Raw genomic sequence first — 22,018 nt, 5'->3', positions numbered from 1 at the left:
ATCTGATTCTGCTGGGGTTTCTATTTTAAGTAGTGACCACGATGGTCCTAAGAACCACAGCTGAACAGTGACTGGAGAACACCTTTCTTCCGCTGACACACATGAGCACGAGTGCACGCACACACCCAGAATGATTAGTAAAGGGCTTATGTTGAGCAAGTTTATTAAAAATAATGCTAATATGATCCCAGGGCACACTAATTTCAAGAGGGTCTTTGCAACAGATTTTTATCATAACCACTTATCAACTAAACAACATTGGTGAACTTAACTTATAGAATCAAATAACAGAGGGAAAGGACCAGGCTAACCCTGCAGGGACTGAGCTGGCCTTGATCTTCCCTAAACTGTCCAGCCTGCAGCCCTCGGCAAGGTTGGTCTCTAGAGGGTTAATCAGGGCCCAAAGTGATGTTTGCAATGAGCTCCTCCTGCACCTGCTAAGGCTCCGAAAAGGCGGGAGCCAGAAAGAAAGCAGGAACAGTGTCCAGGAACTGTTCCAGTTGTTACAAATGATTAAAGGCCAGGTAAAGATTTTTCATGTTCACTATTTCAAAATGCTAGTTTTAAAAAAAAAAAAACATCACTAACAACGTATGCGTTTCCCCTCCGCATCTCTTAAACCCGAACGCCCAGTGTAGAAACACTCTCGGGAGAACCAAAGAGAGGAAGAGGGGGACAGATGGTGTGTGGCAGATGCTGGTACTGCTGAGGGGCTGTGGATGCCAGCTGTGGCAACACTAAATCCCCCAATAAGGCATCAAGTGTCGGGACTCCTTCTCGTAAACATCTGGAATGACGCCATAGGGTGTCTGTACCATCTTAACCGAAGACTTCCCAAAGAGCTGGCTCTCGTAGTCTATCAGCTGCCTCCAGAAGCCCAGGTTGGGCCTGATGACAGGCCTCCGGGCCTTCACCCAGTTGTACGCCTCCAGCAGGCACAAGTTGTGAAACTTCATCAGGTACGCAATACAGAGGGTGGCCGAGCGGCTCACGCCCGCAGCACAGTGCACCAAGGTGGCCCCGTGCTTCTTGCTGACGCTGTGGATCTTGTCAGCCACAGTGTCAAAGTACAGTCTAATGGGGGCGTGAGGAATGTCAGCCAGAGGCACTTTAACATATTCAAACTGGGGCCAGTTAAAGTTGGGGATCTCGATGGTAGCATTGACAACGCAGGTGATGCCCCGGGCCTGGAGGAGGTGCCGGTTGGAGGCCACGCTGGCTCTGCCCAAGAAGAGATTGGAGGTGATCTGAGCGATGCCTCCTATGTCTCCCTCGGAAATCATCCGAGGGGCCATGAGAGTCCGTGGGAGTGTGCTGTGACCTCTGGAGCTCATGAAGATGCCAGTGGTCACACTCTCGTCATCAGGGGGCGAGACCAGAGAGCAGTGGAGTCCGTCCTCCACCAGGGAATCTGAGACTGCAGCCTCCTTCCTGCAAGATACAGGTAACGGTCAGAACTTCACACGTTACTCAGCCACCGCAGCCACCACCTCCAGGGCTTTGGGGGAAGGGAAGGGAGAGAATTAGGAAGTAAGGCAGAGTGCATGCTTTGCAGGAAGCATATAAATCATTTTCTATTGACCATTAGGAGAGGTAGCCTGCAATGCCAAAATGTACAATCAATATGAAACTAAGCTTTTTTTTTTTATATCCCTTCAGTGAAAATAGTCACCCTATTTTTAGAGAAAGTTAAAAGACAGAAAACATGTCTGACTGGTTCCTGAAGAGCCATCTGGCAGAGGCCTCCTGAAGGGAGGGGCATTCCTCCATTTTTCGGGGTTGGAATCAAACCCAGACTCACACTGGCTACACAGGTCTACTGGCACTAAGGTCCAGTCCCTGCCCAGAAATCCAAAGTGTTGTACTCCACAGAGCCGTGGTACCGTGTGCTTCTGATTCCAGGCATTGAGATCTTGTGTCACATCAGGCAAGGCAGTTAATAAACTGCCTTTTTGGGATGACGAAACTGGACACCAGCAAAAGGAAGCCATATTGTATGTGCTCCTTGCTGTTTAAAAGTTCAGGGTGGTGGCACACGCCTGTAATCCCAGCACTCTGGGAGGCAGAGGCAGGCAGATTTCTGAGTTCGAGGCCAGCCTGGTCTACAGAGTGAGTTCCAGGACAGCTAGGGCTCCACAGAGAAACCCTGTCTCGGGGGGAAAAAAACAAAACAAAACAAAACAAAAAAAAGGGGGGGCAGGGGAGGACATCTTATGGGAGTTCTCTCCTTCCATCATATGGGTTTCAGGGACTGAACTCAGATCGTCAGGCTTGGCACATACCTTTATCTGCTGAGCCATCTGACCAGCCTCAAGACACCACCTTTTTAAAATTTTTATGAGGTGTGAATTTTTTAAAAATTTGGGTAAAGTACTATGGCCTTTCCATGGAATTAATCCTAGGCAATTTGGAGGCAGGGTGTGTGTGTGTGTGTGTGTGTGTGTGTGTGTGTGTGTATGTGTGTGTGTGAGAGAGAGAGAGAGTGTGTGTGTGTGTGTGTGTGAGAGAGAGAGAGAGTGTGTGTGAGAGTGTGTGTGTGTGTGAGAGAGAGAGAGAGAGAGAGAGAGAGAGAGAGAGAGATACAGTGCTAGAGAGTGAAGTGAACCAGGGCCTGCCTTAATATGTTAGTAAGTACCACAAGAATTAAATCCTCAGCTTTGAAGGTCATGCATGGTCTTCAAATTAGCTAAATAGGAATTTATCTGAGCTGACCCTGGGTACAATAAGTGATAACCTTACCCTCCTCTGCCAATTCTAAGCTCCCAAGTGAATTCTACTAGGTTCTGGGATGGGCTAGAATTAACATTAATTTAGCTCAGTATCTGAAATCTATGATATTAGTAAAGTGTTTACTATAAAATATTGGTGTATATTTGTAGCCACAGAAGAGGAAATTATTAGCAAGTCACAGGCAGAGAGGACTTGAGTCCCAGACCTGCCTGAGCTACTGGGTAAGACCAAGTCTCAGGAAGGAAAGGGTAATTATTCTAATTATATTGGTTTCCTGAGATTTCAGACATACCAATCTCTTACTGCCAAACCACCTTGTTCCATAGTTTGTGCATCTTGACACTTAAGTAACACCTGTCTGATGTCCCAGTAATTCAGATGCTCACCCCAGCTTGCATAGCAGCAATATAATGGCTACTCACGTGCTAAGGATTTCCAGTGAGCTGGGATCCTTGGTCTGGATCCAGAAGGTCTTGGGAGCAGTGTTGGTTACAGTGAATACAAATCAGATCTGCAGAAGACAAAGAGGCAAGGATGTAGCCAGTCAGGAAGCCCCATGCCACTCCTCCAAGATTCTTGCTGCTAAATCAAATTTGGGATGAATTTTGGAAGCGGGGAATCTGTTGAACATTTCTGGTGTGACTTAAAGAAGATGCCTGTAGAAAATACCAACTGGGTCTCAGAGACATAAGCCAGTTGTCGCTTTGGCAATGACGAAAACAAAGGTAATTCGAGGACCACACTACACGATACTGTTGAAGGCACTGTGGAGGCCTGTAAGATATAAGGCCGAGCCACAGCCTCTTCTGGGGGAGGGGGGTGTTGATAAGATGTGACCTGGGATGGGAGTTCGAGGTGACATGGTGTGGGGTTAGGAGCATTGTCTTCAGACATGGGACCAGGACAGCTCCACAGATGGCAGGGCCACCAACAACAATGCCACCAGGTGACCCTGCTGTTCAGGGTCAAAAGTTCATTCTCTTCCCTGTTTTAAGCCTTTGTCTACTATGTAGCCTGCTGGGCGGGTACAATGACCATCTCCTGAAAGGGCTTCCTTTCCACAAAGCTCCTGCACCTCACCTAGACAAGCATCACACTTACACATTTGCTTGCATGTAAATGATGTGTAAACTGACTTAGCCACCCAGTGTGATAGTTTTGACACAAACACTCCAGACACCAGGCCTCAAAATAAGATACCCAGCCCTCCCACTCAGCACCCTCCCATTCCTCTATAACATATTCCTCTTTGCCCCTACCCTCATTTTACTTTTTGAAGTTATGTTTGAGACAGAATCTTACCTTTCAGCCTTCGCTAACTACTAGCTAGCCTTGAACCACCTACGTAGCCTAGGCTGGCCTCAAACTCTTAATCCTCCTGCCTCAGTCTCCTGAGTGCTAGATTTATATGCTTACATCCCCACACTTAACTTCCTTGATCATAGCACGAGATTAATGATGCTGGGCATAACTCCGTTTTTATTGCTGAATAGTACTCCTCAGTGCAAATACAAGGTGATTTATCTGCTCACCTACTGAATTGTTTCTAGCCTCAGGCTATTGTGAGTAAAGTCATTACAGATGTTCAGGGGCAGACCTTTGTGTGAACAAAAGCTGTCCCTTGGTTAATACCTAGGAATGAAGATGGTTACATGACGTGTAGATTGGGGACTTTCAGACAGTTTAAAAAGCTGGGCACAGTAAGGCAAACCCATACAGGCACCAGGGGAGAAGCTAGGGCAAAAAGGAGGATTGTAAATTCAACGACAACCTAAGCTACACAGTGAGCCCTCGTCCCCACAGCAAACCAAATAGAGTAAAATAGTTTAAAAGATTAGGGTTAGGGTTTTCTTCTACGCTAGAGTGTTTGCCTGGCATGTGACTTCCCTGATCCACACCCAGCAAAAGTAAAAATACAGTTTCGGGGCTAGCAAGATGGCTTAACAGATAAAGGTGCTGTCCACACTGAGCCTGACGACCCACACGGGGGAGGACAGAGCTGACACCCACAAGCTGCCTGACCTCTGACACTATGGTGGGCACCACCCAACAAACAAATGTAAAACACCAGACTAGACAGACAGTTCAACAGTTCAGAGCTTGCAAGTGGTTGGGGGGACAGTTCAAAACCTCTGTAACTCCAGTTCTAGAGGGATATGATGTCCTCTCTGGGCTACTGTGGGCAGCCATACACACAGTGAACACACACATGCATGCATACATACATTGATTCATCCAGGCAGGCAAACAATCACACAGATAAGTGACTCATGCCTATAATCCCAGCCCTTGGAAGGTGGAGGTTCAAGATCATCCTCAGCTATATAGCAAGTCGGGGCCAGCCTGGCTTACATGAGACCTTATACCATACCCAAATCCAGGTTTAGATCTATCACAATGCAGTGACTTTCCTGTCAGAATCCTCTGGAAGGTATGTTAGGTATGTTGAGACTCCCAAACCACTGGGCCTCACTTTCCGTGGTTCTGGAGCAGGATTGGAGAACTTGAATTTTACAGGTTCTGCTGATGTGGTCAGGGACGTCAAAACCGCCGAAGCAGTAAATGTCATTTGGTACCACCTAGGAACCCCCCCCCCCCACACACACACACACACACTGTACCCTGCGCCAAGGCTGAGATGCTCAGAGTACTGTGCCTCCCTTCCCCTACCCGCCAAACCACAGAGAACCGGTCCACGGAGCAAGCAGTCTGAGAAGACGGAGGTGAAGATGTAAGGTGTGTAGGTGTGTATGTGTATGTGTGTGTGTGTGTGTGTGTGTGTGTGCGCGCGCACTTGTGGTCTTCCCCTGGCAGAATCCTCTTCATTTTAAAAGAACAAAATCACAGACATAATAAGCCCAAAACTCAAAGAGCTGAGGACTCGCTATTCAAATTCCCATGTGGCTATCTTGTTGCCTAGTTAGGAGGGACTCAGCCTATGCTCTCCCAAAAACTCCTGCCATCCAGGAAGCCAAACCTGGATGCCCAAGCAGGAGGCTTTTTCAGCAGGAGGGACCCAGGCTGCGCAAAGGCAGACTGGAGGCCCTGCTCTGCCTGGTACTGCTCATGTGCTCAGTGTGGACAGATTGTGCGTCCTCCAGGCAGAATCCAGGCAAGGCAGACACGATGCTCTGTTCCTGCTGCCACCGCTTGGTCCTATGCCAGCAAACCTGCTCCAAATGCCAAAGCTGGCTACAAGGTTTAGAAAAACACCTTCTGCCAGCGATTACTGGGAGGGCAGGTACTTCACAAGCGCCTCTTCCCCCTTATAGACTGGAAAACACACGTTTGGGCAGGGTGAGGTGATTGTAACTTGAAGAAGGGAAATAAAGCCAGGAAAGCTAAAAAAACAAAAACAAAAAAATGCAACCTGTAGCTCTGCCCCATGCAGTATGGGACTGTGTAGGGAGCTGTGTCCTCTTTGCCTTCATCATGGTGTCCTGGCAGCAGCAACCAGGGCAGACCCCTTTAAACGGTGACAGACAAGCCGGAGCCCAGATGGACTCCTGCTTGTCACCTAGTGAGAACAGAGGACTGTCACAGCCTACATACCCTCCAGGGCACAGAACCTTCCTCACTGCAGAGGGACACCATTAAGGAGTTGTCCCTGGGTTGAACATAAGCAGCCTACTTTGACCCAGTTCTAACGGCAGGGCCTGACTGTAAAGAATATAAAAGCCCACGGGTATGACATCACAAGCACAGAAAGTCAACTTAGCAGATGTGTGCTGGGAGACAAGAAGTGTCTGCTAAGGGTCTGGCCTGTGTATGCCCATGGATCAAAGATTGCCCCAGGGCTGAGTGAGCAGGCCCTCAACTGCTGCACACTGGCCTATGGGAACATCCGCCACACACCACCATGTCCACATCCCAACCTGCTGTGCAGCTGCATTTTCTTCTTGTAGGGAAACATGGTTCCTAACCAAAGGGAAAAAACAAACGAGAGACAAAGGCGCAAAAGCAGACCAGACCTACAAGATTGGGAGGGGTGCTCTGGGGGCTTTCTAAAACCAGGCGTGTTTGGCTTACACCTTTAATTCCAGCACTTGGAGGCAGATGTCTGTTAAGTTCAAGGCCAGCCTGGTCTACATAAGACACTGTTTCAAAGCAAAAAATTGGGTGTGGGTGTAAGATGTCAGAGATGCCAGACACAGAAATACAACACTCAGGGGCAGCTATGGAAGGATGGTACAAGAAGTTTAGGAACAGGGTGGCTTACTGAGGCGCTGGCCTCTGAATGGTAAGTACCAAGCACTAGTGAAGTTTAGTGTCAGAGTCTCACAGGAGCTGTGAACTTAGTCTTGTACCAACTAGTAACAGCTGCCCTTGCAGAACTCTGGGCATGTAGGAGCTGTCCTGTGGTTCCACACTGATAATCTACACCCAGATCAGTGCTAATGTGGCTGAGAATGTCTGGAAGTCCTGGCCTGAGTGTCACCAAAGCTGCTCTTCCTCTGTAACACTGGCAGCCACTAGACTCAGCAGTTAGAGGTGTAAAGTCCTATCTGTGACTGTCTTTTCTCGTGTCGAAAATGCAGAACGTAGCCCAGTGGCCACAGAGGTGCAGGAGGGCCAGAGAGAACTGCAAAGCGGTTGAAAATATTCCTAGTTGAGACCATGGGGGTGGGTAGGGGACATTGAAAGGGAATTGTGGGATATGCGTGCTCATGAAGAGGGGAATAGAAAGACAGTGAGGGGGCTCTATCTGGGAAGTGGGGGTACAGGAATACTTATCACACATACACTATATTGATGAAGCTATGTCTCATGAGCTGATAATGTTCCCCACAAGAACCATAGACTACAAAACCAGTACCACAAGATCTTTTAAGCTGTTGGTTAGTGTCCAAATGACTCAAATACATAAGACTCTTGCTGCTGCCTTTGATGCCTCTCAGAGGTTGAAGTTAAGCCCCCTGTGGCTGAAGACAACACATTTAGCACACAGGGCTCAGATACTGAGCTGGATCTAGCCTGGAAGCCTCCTTCCTGCAGCCTAGCTCCCATAGTGCTGCTGCCCAGCTGTCACAACAAGCCACAGCAATGGCCAGCACTATAAGACAAAGGTACAGTAGTGGCGCCCACATGTTAGTAGCAACCAACAGCTGCCTAATTGGACTTAAAGCCCACACGACAAGAGGGACTGGAAACTTAGCCAGCTTCTCAGGGCTAGTGAGGTCGTGGGCCTTAGAGAAGAATCTATTCCTGCCATTCTGCTAGACCAGCATCATTACATTCTACATCCATGCTTGTACCCACAGATAAGTGCCACCACCTCCCCTCATCAACAGCAAGTGGAGACCAACATAGACAACCACAACGGGGCACAGTGCAGAGATCAGTGGGTTGTGGGGAGCCCAACCCCAGTAGATACATCTACATCACAGCTCCTGCATATATGACTCAGGTAACGTCATAGAAGACAGGGCAGAACAATCCTAAGAGTCAGAGGACCAGGAAGTCTGCTGTGCCACCGCCTCTCTTAGAAATGGCCGCATAAACACTGCCTGAACAATGACAGTATCAACAGGCATGCTAACGAGGAAGGGGAGGTTTCATAGAGCCTCGCCCCTAGACAAAAACCTTCAGGAATTAATCTCTTCCAGGGATGAGTCCAGTACAAAGTGATCAGCCCTGAAGCCGTAAGCACCAAACAAAACTGGACTTAGCATGTCGGATGGGATGTATATGAGTCCATATGATAACAATAATAAAAGAGGCTATCAATCTGAGAGTTGGGATAGAACACAGGAGGAGGTGGAGGAAAGGGAAAGGTGAAATGTAATTAATTAAAATTAATTAAAATGTAAATAAAAAAATAATGAAATATCCCACGCTTTAGGGTCAAAGTACATACCAGAGTGAGGATATATGTGGTGTGTGTGTGTGTGTATAATATATGAGATTTGTCTGTGTGGTTGTGTGCAAATGCTCAGAGGGCAGACAGATGAGGGCTTCAGATCCTGCTAGAGAGATACAGGTGGCTGTGAGTCACTTGATGTGGGGGCTGGGAACTACACGCATGACCTCTGCAAAAGCAAAAAGGCACTTAACCCTGAGCTACCTCTCCAGCCCCTAAACTTACGTTTTTATACTCAAAAGGCTATGCAGTCACATTTCATCCATCTCTTTGCTAAACATCTATCTAGTTCTTTAAGAAACGAGACTCGAGCATTTTAGCCTACACTGTGATAAATGTTACTTTTCTCATTTATTTTCACTATTAAATCACTCACAAATGTGCACCACTGAAAAGTTGACAGTCACTTTGTTCTTGAAACAAGTGCAAGTAGCCCAGGTTAGCCCTTAACTCACACTTTGTAGCTGAGGTTGACCTGGAACTCCTGATCATCTTATGTCCACATCCCAAGTGCTTATATTACAAGTGTAGGCCACCACGCTCAGCATAAACCATTCACTCAAACTAAAAACCATAACACTTTCAATAATCTTTCATTAAGGAGCCACTTGACAGAACATTAAGAATAAAATTCTAACCTATAGTTAGAATTTCATTTCATGTTGAAGTAAAATGAAAAAAATACACTCCCAGGTTGCTTAATTGTAAGAAATGAGCAGATTGCATGCAACACCTTGACAGTCTGCACTAGGAGATGGAGTCAGTTTGCTTTTGCCACCAGATGAACGAAATGATACGACAGTGCTTTTGGATGAAGCCAAATACATACAGTACATATGAAACTAAAGATGCCTATAATCCCAAAAGGTGGGAAGCTGAGGCAGGAGGATTGCAGTGGGTTTGAGGCCAGCCTAGGCTAGTGAGCACTGAGGGACTGGATTACGTAGAGAGGCATCATCTCAGAAAACCAAACCCAGAACTGGCAGAACACTTTACATAGCTCCACCCAGCTCAGCCGCACAATCCCTGAGTGGGAAACAGCTACAGCTGCCAAGCAACTGTCCCATACAGTGCGACCAACTGAGCAGCTGACCGTCCCCTTGATGTCCTATGGACACATCTGCTGAACCATGAATGATACCAGCTAAATGCAACTATAGAACACATCTTCTCACAGGAAGAGAGGGCTACTCCATTTGACAGGCTCGGGGAGCTAAAAAGTCAAAATAGGGGTTGGAGAGATGGCTCAGAGGCTAAGAAGGAGCACTCACTGGCTACTTTTCTAGAGGACCCAGGTTCAATTTCTAGCACCCACATGGCAGCTCACAGCTGTCTGTAACTTCAGTTCCAAGGGACCCAACATTCTTACACAGACATATGTAGGCAAAACTAGTGCACATGAAACTAAAATAATTTTAAAAGTCAATAGTGATACACAAATCTGAAGCCGTTTGGCTCTAAACCAGGGATAGTCTCTCATCCCTGTAATCTCAGGACTCAGGAGACTGCCAGGAAGAGTGCTGTGAGTTCCAGGCCAGCGTGGGCTAAAGAGTGGGACCGATTCAAAAGCAAACACTGGTCCTCTATGATCAATCCATTGAACTTCCTCACTGGGATACAATGAGCAAAGATAAAAGACTGCAAAGAACTATGTAAAATGAACGGTGCATTCACCTGGGTGTCTTAGAGTTCTGTAGAGTCACAGAACTTACGGAAATTATATATTGAGGGAATTTATTATAATGACTTACAGACTGTAGTCTAATTAACCCAACAATGGGCAGCTGTGGATGGGAAGGCTAAGATTCTAGTAGTTGCTCAGTCCCACCAGGCAAGCCTTCTGTAGAAGGTTTCAACAGATATGCTGGCAAGTAACTGTTAAAGAGTCTTCCTTCTTCCAATGTCCCTATTAGGCCTCCAGCAGAAGGTATGGCCCAGATTAAAGGTGTGTCCCACCATATCTGGATCTAAAACTCTGTCCAAGACTGACCTTAAACTCAGAGATCTGCTTGCCTCAGTCTCCCAGAATTAAAGGTATATATTATTTAGCCTGGGCCTAAGCTTATATGACCTCTGTGCCTCAAGATCTCCATGTCAAGATCCAGGTTGGAAACCTATCTTCCAGCCTCAAGATCTGGATCACAGGTGTGCCTTCCATTTCTGTACTGTAGTTCATTCCAGATGTAATCAAGTTGACAACCAGAAATAACCATCACACTAAGTAATTATGGGGTAACCTGGAATTATTTCTTTTCTTTGGGGAGTCCTGGGAATCAAACAGCACACATGCAAGCAGCACACATGCAAGAACTCTACCACTGAGCTGATCTCTCAGCCCCTTGTTCATCTGAGACATGGTCTAAGTTGGTCAAGATGACCTTGAACTCATTTAGAAGTCAAGACAATTCTTGAGATTGCAATTCTGCCTCAGTTTCCCAAGGTGCCAGGATTACAGACCTAAACTACCACACCCAGCTAGAATCTGTATCTTTTTTTAACTTTGAGACAAGATCTATTGTAGCCTATCACAGCTTTGAACCCATGATCTTGCTTCCCTCTCCCAAGAGTTGGAATTGTAGATATGTACCACTGTGCCTATCTAGTTTTAAGTGTGACTCTCACCTAGCTGTGTTTACTGAATTGTTTAATATATCATGTGATATTGACACATTTCCCAGGGTGGGGCTGATATCCCTGGAAACCTAGGTTTGGGAAGGCCTCAAAAAAAAAAAACAAAACAAATAAACAACAAAAAGAATTTAACAGGCCTGGAAAGATGGCTCAGCAGTTAAGAGCAGTGACTGCTCTTCCAGAGGTCCTGAGTTCAAATCCCAGCAACCACATGGTGGCTCACAATCGTCTGTAATGGGATCTGATGCCCTCTTTTGGTGTGTCTGAAGACAGCTCAGTGTACTTATATATAATAAAGTAAATCTTAAAAAAAAAAAAGTGTCAGTGTCACAAAGGATGTAAAAGAGCATAGACTATGAATCCATAAAAAAAAAAGAATTTAACAGAAATGAGGCTTCCAAGGTGAGGTTCTAACCAGCTCTTCTGGGACTAGCCCGAGCCAGGTGCTATGCCTAAAGTAGCCCTACAGCTGTATCAGGCTATATGTGGGCGGTCCAACCAACAGTCCAGGGGAAGTCCCAGCTGATCAGTGACTGTATGTAAGACCTGAGCGTGAGCCTAGCCCCAGGCCCCATGTCACCTGACTTTCATTGCCCACTGAGGACCTAGCCATTATTAAGTAAACACAAGTTATCCCCACTTCACCAGGTCTGTCTGGGTTCTTAGTCTACAGGAATCTCCGAACAGATCCTTAAGGGCACACGCTTTCTCTAGGAAGCAGAGTGGTGGCCCTGTGTATAATCATAGCATTTGGGATTTGGCAGGTGAGGCAGGAGCAGTTGAAGGTCTGGACTACACAGTGAGTTTGAGGACAGCCTGGGCTACATTAGGCCTTGTTCCAAAATAAAAAAGGATTGTCACAGAATTTGATCATCATGAAAAAATGATGCATGGCACACATCTAAAAACAACGGTGAGAGAAAGCATTAAGAGACTCAAATGGCAAAGGCAAACACAGCACTACAGCGACGCAGATGGAGCACAGGACTAAAGCAGAGTAAAGTCAGTCCGCAACGCTGAGAACTCAGTTGTTCCTGAAGGAGAAACAGTAGTACATTTTCCACTGCTCTGATAAAGTGCAAGAGGCTGGGTGCTATGGACAGAAAACACAGGATGTACATCCCATGGTAGAAGCCAGGGCGAAACCTGGGGTTTTATCTCAAGGCCCCCCTCCTGCCAGGTTATGTAACTCGGTGTTTCTGACGCTGACTGTCCACAGATGGTCAGCTTCATCTCACAACCTTTAGCTGCATCACAACCTAAGGATGGCAAAGGCGGGAGACATGGAAAGATGCGAAGCCAGAGGCCCACAAGGAGCCAGGCTGACTGTGCAGTTGCCCGCCCTCTTTAGAGCCCACTCTGAAATAGCACCAATCCCTAATCTGAGTGTGATGCCCCAGTGACCTAATTACCTTCTGGCAGGCCCCACATCTTTAAAGTTCCACCCTCCCAACCCTGCCACACTGAAAACCAAGCCTCAGGGGAGCACATCCAAATCATGGCAGCCGGAGACTCATCTGCCAGACTAAAACAGAGCCTGCTTCTTTCTCTAATCCATTTAGGTATGTCAGCAGTATTGCCTTACTTTTCTTTGTAACTACATTTTAACTTGTGTATTGTGCATGTGTACACTTGCCATGGGTCATACATGGCCGGTTGATTCTCTTTCCACCACTTGGGGCCCTGGGATCAAACACAGGTCATCAGCCTTGGCACACACACACCTTTATCTGCTGGCCCATCTTGCCGGCCCCCATCACTGCCTTTCAAGAGCCTCATGTCCAGATTCCTGATGCAGGACGCATGCCTTTTGTTACTGCCCCTTCCTATCCTGGGTGTCGCAGTGCTAACAGCACAGCCCCTCTCCACAAGCTTGACAGAAATGCGGACTTTCAGGTGCTATCCCAACAACTCCAGCTCGCTTCCTGTAGACCACAAGATGCCACCCAATATCCAGGATTTCTTTCCCCACTGCTCCACTGGAACCTACAGAGGGGCAGGAGGCTCACTATCCCACTGCCAGGGTTCCCAGAGGGCAATGGAGCTGCACAGGCTTTTTCAGTCTCTACAGAGAGCATGAGGAACCCTTGTGGGACCGGCACTGCCTGCTGCCAGCTGGGCACTGATGATTTGCCGCTTGGCCCAACCACAGCCCACCAACCATTCTACAGACTCCCAAAAAGTCCCAGGAGAAAGCCGTAAGGCTGAAAAGCTGAGTTATTTAAAGAGACTGTCCCCTAAGAATCGGGCCAGAGAAATGAAGGTGTGGCCCCAAGATCTCAGTCCTCAAAAGCCCACAGTATTACTTAAAGGAAGACAAAGGGGTTTGTAAATCAGAATTAAGTACACAAGAAGGCCCTCCAAAGTTAGCAATTACTCCTTGGTCAGCTTCCCTTGATGTGCAATTGGACCAGATCAGAATCCTAAGAACTCCAGCCGCAAGCTTGACCCTTGACCCTAAAGGATTTATCATATACCTGACAGTTTGTGTTGGGTATGTGTACTTGTGGAATTTATACCAAATTAAGAGTGCTGACAAAGCCGGGCGGTGGTGGCGCACGCCTGTAATCCCAGCACTCTGGGAGGCAGAGGCAGGCGGATCTCTGAGTTCGAGGCCAGCCTGGTCTACCGAGTGAGTTCCAGGACAGCCAAGGCTATACAGAGAAACCCTGTCTCGAAAACACCAAATCCAAAAAACCAAAAAAAAAAAAAAAGAGTGCTGACAAACTAATTTCCATTTTTCTGTCTTAAGTTTTAGAAATCGGTGTGTGTGTGTGTGGGGGTGTTTTGCCTACACCTTTGTGTGTGTGGTATGTGTGTACCTAGTATGTAAGGAGGCCAGAAGAGAGCATCAGATTACCTGGAACTGGGGTTACAGACTGTTGTAAGACTACACACACACACACACAGACTGTATCATAAATAGTAATAAAATAAATAGGTTGGAGGAAACAATGGAATACATGGTAGAGACTTATTTCAGTAAAGGATGAAGACTTTATAGAGCTTCTTGTTTCCTGAGATAGGTCTCCTGACTGGCCTTAAGTTTGCTATCTATCAGAGGAACTTCTGATCCTCCAGCCTCCGCCATCCAAGTGCCAGAAACACAGGAGTGGGACACCACATCTGACTGAAATCTTCATGAAAAATAAAATCTTCAATAATATAATCTCAAAAATAAATAAAAGAAATAATTTAAAAAAAAAACAACTGGGGGCTGGAGAGATGGCTCAGTGGTTAAGAGCACTGTCTGCTCTTCCAGAGGTCCTGAGTTCAAGTCCCAGCAACCACATGGTGGCTCACAACCATCCGTAATGAGATCTGATGCTCTCTTCTGGTGTGTCTGAAGACAACTACAGTGTATTTACATATAATAAATAAATAAATAAATCTTTAAAAAAAAAAAACTACCATAGGCCATCCTTCTGGGACCAGACTGGGCATGGATTTCAAAAGGGCCCTTTCCTCCTCCAGAGACTACAGGATGGAAGGAGGAGATAACGCTGATAAACTGGACAGGAAGTGCTCTCTGGTCAGAGTCACCACTGACACACCCAGATGAGCTGAGCCAGCCTCACTAACAAGTCACTGCCAAGTGGCTGGCTGCAGCTGCCGAGTTGAGGGGCTATCAAAGCACGCCAATGGGCTCTCTCGTCTGATAATACTTTTTAATCCTGTTCTCAGGGCTGTCTTTTCTTGAAAGCCAAATCTGAAACAAACGAACAAAAAAAAAATTGTACAAGCAAAAATGTATTTGTGGGGGCTGGAGAAACGGCTCAGCTGTTAGGGGGCTGTATGCTCTCTTCCAAGGGGGCTGGATTCAGATCCCTTCACCCACGTGACAGCTCACAAGTGCTTGTAACTCCAAGATCACATAGACATATGGGCAGGAAAAATACAAATGCACATAAAATAAAGGTAAATAAATTTTAAAAAGTGTTTGTGGCATATGTAAGTAGACACTGAAAGCAAAGTACTATAGCATTTTCCAAGTTGCCTTCCAGTAGAAAGAAAGAGGACCCGCGGCTTCCACAAGCCCTGAGCTCACTCTTTCATCATCCTCTGGCTGTGAGGAAGGGTCTCCTGGGAGGCCTCAGAGCCTATGCTCTCAGGGTAGAGAGGATATGTAACAGGCACTCAGTACAGACTGGAATTTAGTCAATGTCTCTCGACAACTTCATCTCTCTCCTTCCTCCCTCCCCCCCCACATCCCTACCTTTAAATCCAGCCAACAAACTCAAATACCAAAGCCTAACAAACAGTGTGCTGGGAATGAGGGACATTTCTGTATGGAATAGCCTCTACACTGCCTCTCTTTTAATTTACATGAAGAGTGAGAGAAAAGCTTACATTGACAACTCTGTGTCATCTATTCCTGTGGCAAAGGCTGTGTACAGCTGTGTTATGTGCCTCATAGGGACTTGCACACACACGTGTGTCCGTCCTTGTCCTTAGAGTTCTTTACCAAGTCTGGGTCTGAGTTCACACCCACCTCACATATTTGAGTTCCACCTTTAGGGCTGGTCACAAAGCAAGGACCAGGATTGGGAGTCACTCAAGGCCTTTAAAAGACTTCTATTTTTAGAACCTCATTTTGCATAGGTAAATTTTCTGTAACTATAAATTGTCAAATAAAATCAATAAAGTCTGTTGAGTATTTTTTCAACTAAGTACAGTGGGAAAATTGTTTCTGGTATATGTCATCCCTAACCATAGAAGTTTTTGTTTGTCTTGTTGTATAGCCCTGGGTGTCCTGGACCTTGCTCTGTAGACCAGTTTGGCCTCAAACTCAAGAGATCTGCCTGCCTCTGACTCCAGGGTGAGATTAAAGGCAATCACTAGCCACCACAGCCTGGCTTGATTTTGTGTGTGTGTAGAGGGGGACACAGACTGTATATTTCTGGCTGTCCTGGAACTCACTCTATATACCAGGTTGGCCTCTGCCTCCCAATTGTTGGGATTAAAGGTATGAGACCCACCTGGCTCAAACCACAAAATTTAGCATGAGTAAACAGAACCACATTAGTAGGAGAGATGGATCAGTAGTTAAGGACACTAGCTGATCTTCTAGAGAGCCCTGGTTCAATTCCTAGCACCCACCCGATGGCTCACAACTGTCTATAATTTCTGTTCCAGAGGACCCAATGCCTTCTGCCGTTTGTAGGCATGTGTGTACAAATATACATGCAGAGAGAACAACTCACAAACACATTGGTGCATTATACAACAGGAACCATACTAACTCCTGACCCCACAACACATATTCACTTAAATATCCAAGCCTGCTGTGGTTAACCAGCAAACACAGTGACCTAAGACTTCAAGGTAGGCACCACTGCAGGAATGTAAATTGAGATATCTTCTTTAGAAAGAGAGCATCACTCCTAACCCAGGACTATTCATAATTGCCCAAGACTACAAACAACTCAGAATGTTCATCAACATTTGATATTGATGGGTAATGTTTACCCCAAAATGAACCAACTACAATCTCAGACAACATATAGATGAATCCTTAAAAATTATAGTGCAGGGGCTGGAGAGATGGATCAGTAGCTAAGAGCACTGGCTGCTATTTCAAAGGATCTAGGTTCAATTCCCAGCCTCCACATGGCAGCTTACAACTGTCTTTAACTCTAGTCTTAGGGATCTGATGCCTTCTTCTGGTTCCCCTGGGCACCAGACACAAATATAGTACACAGACAAACCTGCAGCTGGAAACCACATACACATAAAAAATATGAATTAAAAATTCAAACACTATAGTGCATGAACTTACACAATTATTTATATGTTCACATATTATTTATTTTATATATATATCTATGTGTGTATATATATATATATTTTAAATGAAAAGAAAAATCTAAGCCTGGTGTGGCAAACGCCTATAATCCCAGCAGCTGGGAGGCAGAGGCAGGCAGATCTCAGTGAGTTTGAGGCCAGCCTGGTCTACAGAGCAAGTTCTAGGACAGCCAGGGCTACACTAGAGACATGGTCTCAAACAAACAAACAAACAAGACCAAAAAGAATGTTGCATAAAGGTGAAAGGGGCATGAACAGCTGTGCTGTTTAGGTCTGTGCTTAGGAAGTAAAAACCATAGACAAAGGAGATTATTTCTATTCAAGTCAGTGCAGTTATCAACTGTCTTGAAAAAGTGGGGGCCAGGAGGGGAGGTCGTGTTGAACCATAGCTGGAATCTGCTTCTTGGCCGTGGCTACCTTACATCTTTCTCTAAAGTAACTCATCAAGTTACCTATTCAGCTTATTCCTTTATCGACTATGGAAAACACACTCTGATCCCAGGAAAAGAGTGCTCCTCTCCGAAAGCCACCATTACTCAGGGTCATGACCCTCACTTGCCTTCTACCTCAGCACTCAGCCCAGTGCCTTTAGAACAGCAAAACTACTTAATAAATGTTTGCTATCCAAAGTCATGCACTGCTGACATAAACTGTCAGATGAACCCTTTTCCTGTCACTGCCCATCTGAGCCGTGACAGCCTCCTTCATTAAGGCTTCCTTTTCTGCGTGTCACTTCAGTGAAGCTATCATAAATAATGAAGCTACCACCTTAAATGCCAGCTCTGTAAGTTTATACCCAGGCCATCGGTTGCTTTAGCAACTCTCCCTGCCTTCCACTCCCTCTTGTGTCTTCTCTGAGCAAAGACAATCCAATCCTCTGCTGTCGGTCGTGCATGTTTGTGTATTAATAGGAAAGTTTCCATTTTGCACCTGGGAGTAAAACCAAGCATCACAATGATTCAATTACTTTCAAGTTGTTTGCAAGATCATTTTGCCTGTTGCTTAGAGAAATACTATGGTGCTGTCAGAGTTAACATAATTTTATAATCGGTTGTACCTAAAAAAGCATGCTATCTGTTCTAGACAGAAACCAAATTGCTATAAACCAGATCAACTTTAAAATAATTGTTAGCAAATCACTTATGCAAATACACATCTATTAAAATGCTGGGAAGGAGTCTACGCGATACACAACAGAAATACACACAGCCATTCTTTTGAAGATTCAAGGAAGACAATGAACTGATCTGTAAAGTTCTAATTTTTCAGACGGAATGAGCCAAGTCGTTTTTGTAATGCTGGGAAAATATTTTTAATCCTTCTTATTAAAAAAAACAAAGAAAGAAAGATAGAAAGAAATTCCTCATGCAAAGGCATACACCTAATTAAAAGCTCTCTTTTAACCCTAATTTTAATCCGTCTTGAAGCATTTCCAAGACTTGGAACCCCCAGTAAATCTGTATGTAGATCTATTAAGGGATCTCACAGAATGCATACCTGCAGTCAGCCAGTATCAAAGCTCAGCCGTGCTGCGCTTGAAAAGGATGCTGAGAAGACTCGAATGAAGCCAACTGTCTCCCGTTTTATGGGGGAAAGCCAAAAATACCAAGCAGCTAGTCTCCTCCCCCAAGCGTCAGAAGGTGAGTCAGAGCTGGAGGCAGGAGTGGGGCCCATGTGTCAAGCCGCCTGTGCAGGACTCCTCCTCCCTCCTCCCGGGAAGTCTCAGCGGGTCTGACCTCATGTGAATTCTTAAGGTGTCACTGGTGAGGAAAAGGTGGTGCCTCATTCTGGGGGTGCCTCATTCCTGTTTCCCAAGGAAACCGAGATTAAGTGCCCTTTTACGAGTCCACAAAAGACAATGGCAAGTTGCAACCCTAAAACACACAACTTTGCAAAGAATACATATAACACCCAAAGAGTTGCATTTGTCGAGGGACCCAGCTTTGTAGCTGAGGCCTGCAGCTGCAGACCTCTGACCCTTGCCCTCTCTGACCTTTCATTGCCCTCAGGGAGCATGTTCTGGTATCTCATTAAACTTCAAAGTTGGTACTTTGGAGCAAGAATTGCAGGAAACTGCGTTAAAACTCTTGGTCCACATTTCTTTAAAGTCAGTTAAATATCCGAATCGTTGCCTCTGTTTTTACATCAACATAACGAGAAAGCACAGGTCTGCACCTATCTCTTAGAAACTCCACCGAAAGCTAACCAGAAAACATAAACCAAACCCTACGGCGGCGGTAGGGCTCTCCTGAGTGGAAAGTATGAGGTGTTGTTTTTAGTATTATTAGACCGGGAGACTACTGGTAAAGCACCCCGCCTTCTCTCGCCTCCAAGATGCCCAGTAACCATAACATTAGCCGATGCCACTGGCAACATCCACTTCAATTCAAGGTAGTTATACAATCCTAAGGAGGCTACAGCACTCGGCTCCCTCCCCTACCCCCGAGCCCAGCACAATTCAACTTCGCTCCAGAGCAAGGATACTTAGGAGAAATAAGAGTCAGATGTGAGCACTGTGTACACCAATCTAACTCTGAGGAGAGACGCTCAAGTTGAGTAGTTGGCATCGCAAAAAGCCAAGTGTTTCCAGGGGCTGGCGGGGCCGGTCGCGGGGTGCATGCTGGCGCCTACTAGCTTGGGTTCGGGGATCCCAGCCTCTCGCGCCCCGCGCCCCGTGGTCGCCGGGCACCCGCACAAAGTTTTCAGAGCGGAGGGTCGCGCGGGCCCAGGCCCTCTGGCTTTCCCCCCCCCCCCCACTCCCCCGCACCTCGTACCAAGCGTCCGGGTTGCTGCGGCGGATCTCGGGACCGTGCTGCTGAGAGGCTCGCAGCTTCTGCCCGCCGGCCTCGCGCGCCTCGCGTTCCCAGCGCGCTGCCGCCCTCTTCCGAGCGCGGGCCCGCGGCGGCGACGCGCGTGGGTTCCGGGCGCAGCGCGTGCGCGCTGCGGCGCGGGCGGATCATCCTGGCTCCGATTCCTACTCACCTGGACTTATCGCAGAGCCCTGTTTCTCGCTGTAGCGTTGTCCTTCGGCCCAGCTTCTGAGCGGGCATTCAAAGGATCTGTCCAAATGCAGAGAGGCAACTGAGGGAAAAGATGGTGTAAGAGGTGTGAGCGCTGCAGCCAGTGACTAATCACCGCCTCTCAGCCACCTCCACCTCCTCCCCCAGGCGAGACAGCCCCAGGTGCGAACCCAAGGGTGAAGGCAAACTCTTTTTATTTTGCTTGTTTGTTGAGACAGGATCTCACTATGTAGACCAGGTTGGCTTTGAACTCTGAGAGCTGCTTGCCTCTGCCTTTATCTCCCTATTAAAGGTGCACACCACCACGCCCTAACTAATTCTTCTCTCAACTGCTGGGTGGATTTTGATTGACAGATGAGGGAAGTTACAGTAACTGGGGAAATTCCAAGGACCCCTAAACCACTGACATGTAGACAGTACCCACCCATACTCTTAGGTACAACTTGGCTGACTCGTAGATCCCTTGAGATTTATTTGCTCTCAACGCTTTCATCTCTCTCTCTCTCTCTCTCTCTCTCTCTCTCTCTCTCTCTCTCTCTCTCTCTCTCTCTCTCTCCTGTAATGAATGGATGACTTTCTTTAGCTTGAGCGCCACCCTGCTCTTCCCTTTGCCAGCAGAACTGAGGGGCGACAAGAGCAGTAGAAACTACTTCCGCCAGCCTCTGCTGTGAGTCACACTCCAGGAGTCCTGACTTTGCGCTCGGTCCTTTGCTTGCCCAAGCCATGCCCTCGCTGTAGCAAATCGCTGACATCAGAACTGCAGAAGTCAAACTAGTATTCTTGGATTTGGGGGAGGGGCAGAGGAGGAGCACACCACACTTAGAGCTTTCTTAAGAGCCTCTAACATCTTCAAGTAAAACCTGGAGATTTTTTGTTTTACTTTTTCTTTTTTTAAAAAAAAAAAAAATCTCTATTGGCCAACCGGATTCAGTCTTTTTGTGGGTGCTGGAATATCTAGAAGTTTTTGTCTGTTTCCCAGATGAAAATATAACACCAGAGGCATTTTAGTGATAAGCCAGGGAGAGCTAAGATGGCCTAGACTAAGGAGATTTGATGCCATAAAAAGCATCAGCGCTTTAAAAGTTTAAAAGTAGGCAAAAATTAACCTTTTAATCTAAGGACACAAGTAGACTAAGATTAGGCTAAAGTATCGCGTTTAAACTGCTTGGGGAAGACATCTTCCTGGCACTATATTATTCCAGCAGTTTGCCTCATGACCTGCTTTTGACAACAATAGTGTAAAACTAGCAAAATCTTGACTGGAAGTGATTGAATGCTGCATGTCCTCTACAGTGCTTCTCCACTGCCCCAGTGCTGCCACCCATTAATACAGTCCCTCATGTTGCAGTGCCCCCCCCACCACAATGCTAGTTTTGTTGCTACTTTATAAGCATAATTTTGCTACTGTAAATATCTGACATGAAGGATATCTGCTGTAGCAACCCGTGTGAAAGGGTCTTGGCCCTCGGGTTGAGAACCTACAGTCCTTCAGTCACTTGATGACTTTGACAGCAGTCACACTCCTCCTTAAATTCCAGCCAATTGTTTGTTGGGCTCATTTTTGCTTACATTATTACTTACACATGAGTAAGTTCTAGGTGATGACAAGGAGCAGGACATCTTCTATGGATTATGGCATATAAGCCTCCCAGGAAAAGCCACACCCTAACCTCGAGGGGAGAGGCAAGCTCATGCAGAGACCCTTCTCTGTGTAGTGTGTGCTAATGATCTAGAGTTAAGTAGAAAGGATGGCTGAACTATCTTCTCTGTAAAATGCAGGAGCCCCAAGAGCCTTTGCTGGCTGCTACGCCTTTGATATGCAGCCTGTGTGTGACCAAGGGACTCATTTTCTAGTGTTAGTCCTTTTTAGTTGATTCAAATTCATTCATTCATTCATTCATTCATTCATTCATTTGTACCAGTGATTGAACCTAAGGTCCTTGTTCATAGACAGCAGGCACTGTACCAACTG

General features: G+C 46.4%; 1 protein-coding gene across 3 annotated transcripts; it reads right to left on the bottom strand.

Moving 5' to 3' along the window:
• Nucleotides 1-125: 125 nt before the first annotated feature.
• Dusp14 (dual specificity phosphatase 14) lies at nt 126-20,126 on the bottom strand. Of its 3 annotated transcripts, none has more exons than XM_052193861.1 (3): nt 20,009-20,126; nt 3,153-3,241; nt 126-1,431 (listed from the first exon to the last, which is right to left on the bottom strand). In XM_052193861.1, the coding sequence occupies exon 3, from the start codon at nt 1,332-1,334 to the stop codon at nt 738-740; it is 597 nt and encodes a 198-aa protein (XP_052049821.1). In that variant the 5' UTR covers nt 1,335-1,431; nt 3,153-3,241; nt 20,009-20,126; the 3' UTR covers nt 126-737. The 3 variants fall into 3 exon arrangements, with proteins under 3 accessions (XP_052049821.1, XP_052049822.1, XP_052049820.1); XM_052193862.1 differs by lacking the exon at nt 20,009-20,126 and adding an exon at nt 19,794-19,897; XM_052193860.1 differs by lacking the exon at nt 20,009-20,126 and adding an exon at nt 19,801-19,897.
• Between the last annotated feature and the right edge of the window lie 1,892 nt (nt 20,127-22,018).

Source organism: Apodemus sylvaticus, chromosome 10 (assembly GCF_947179515.1).
Source record: "Apodemus sylvaticus chromosome 10, mApoSyl1.1, whole genome shotgun sequence".
Taxonomy (NCBI): domain Eukaryota; kingdom Metazoa; phylum Chordata; class Mammalia; order Rodentia; family Muridae; genus Apodemus; species Apodemus sylvaticus.
This window is presented reverse-complemented; position numbering and strand designations above follow the sequence as displayed.

Excerpts from the sequence above, each read along its gene's own strand:
- Dusp14 (XM_052193861.1), bottom strand. The coding sequence starts at position 1,334 with ATGAGCTCCAGAGGTCACAGCACACTCCCACGGACTCTCATGGCCCCT.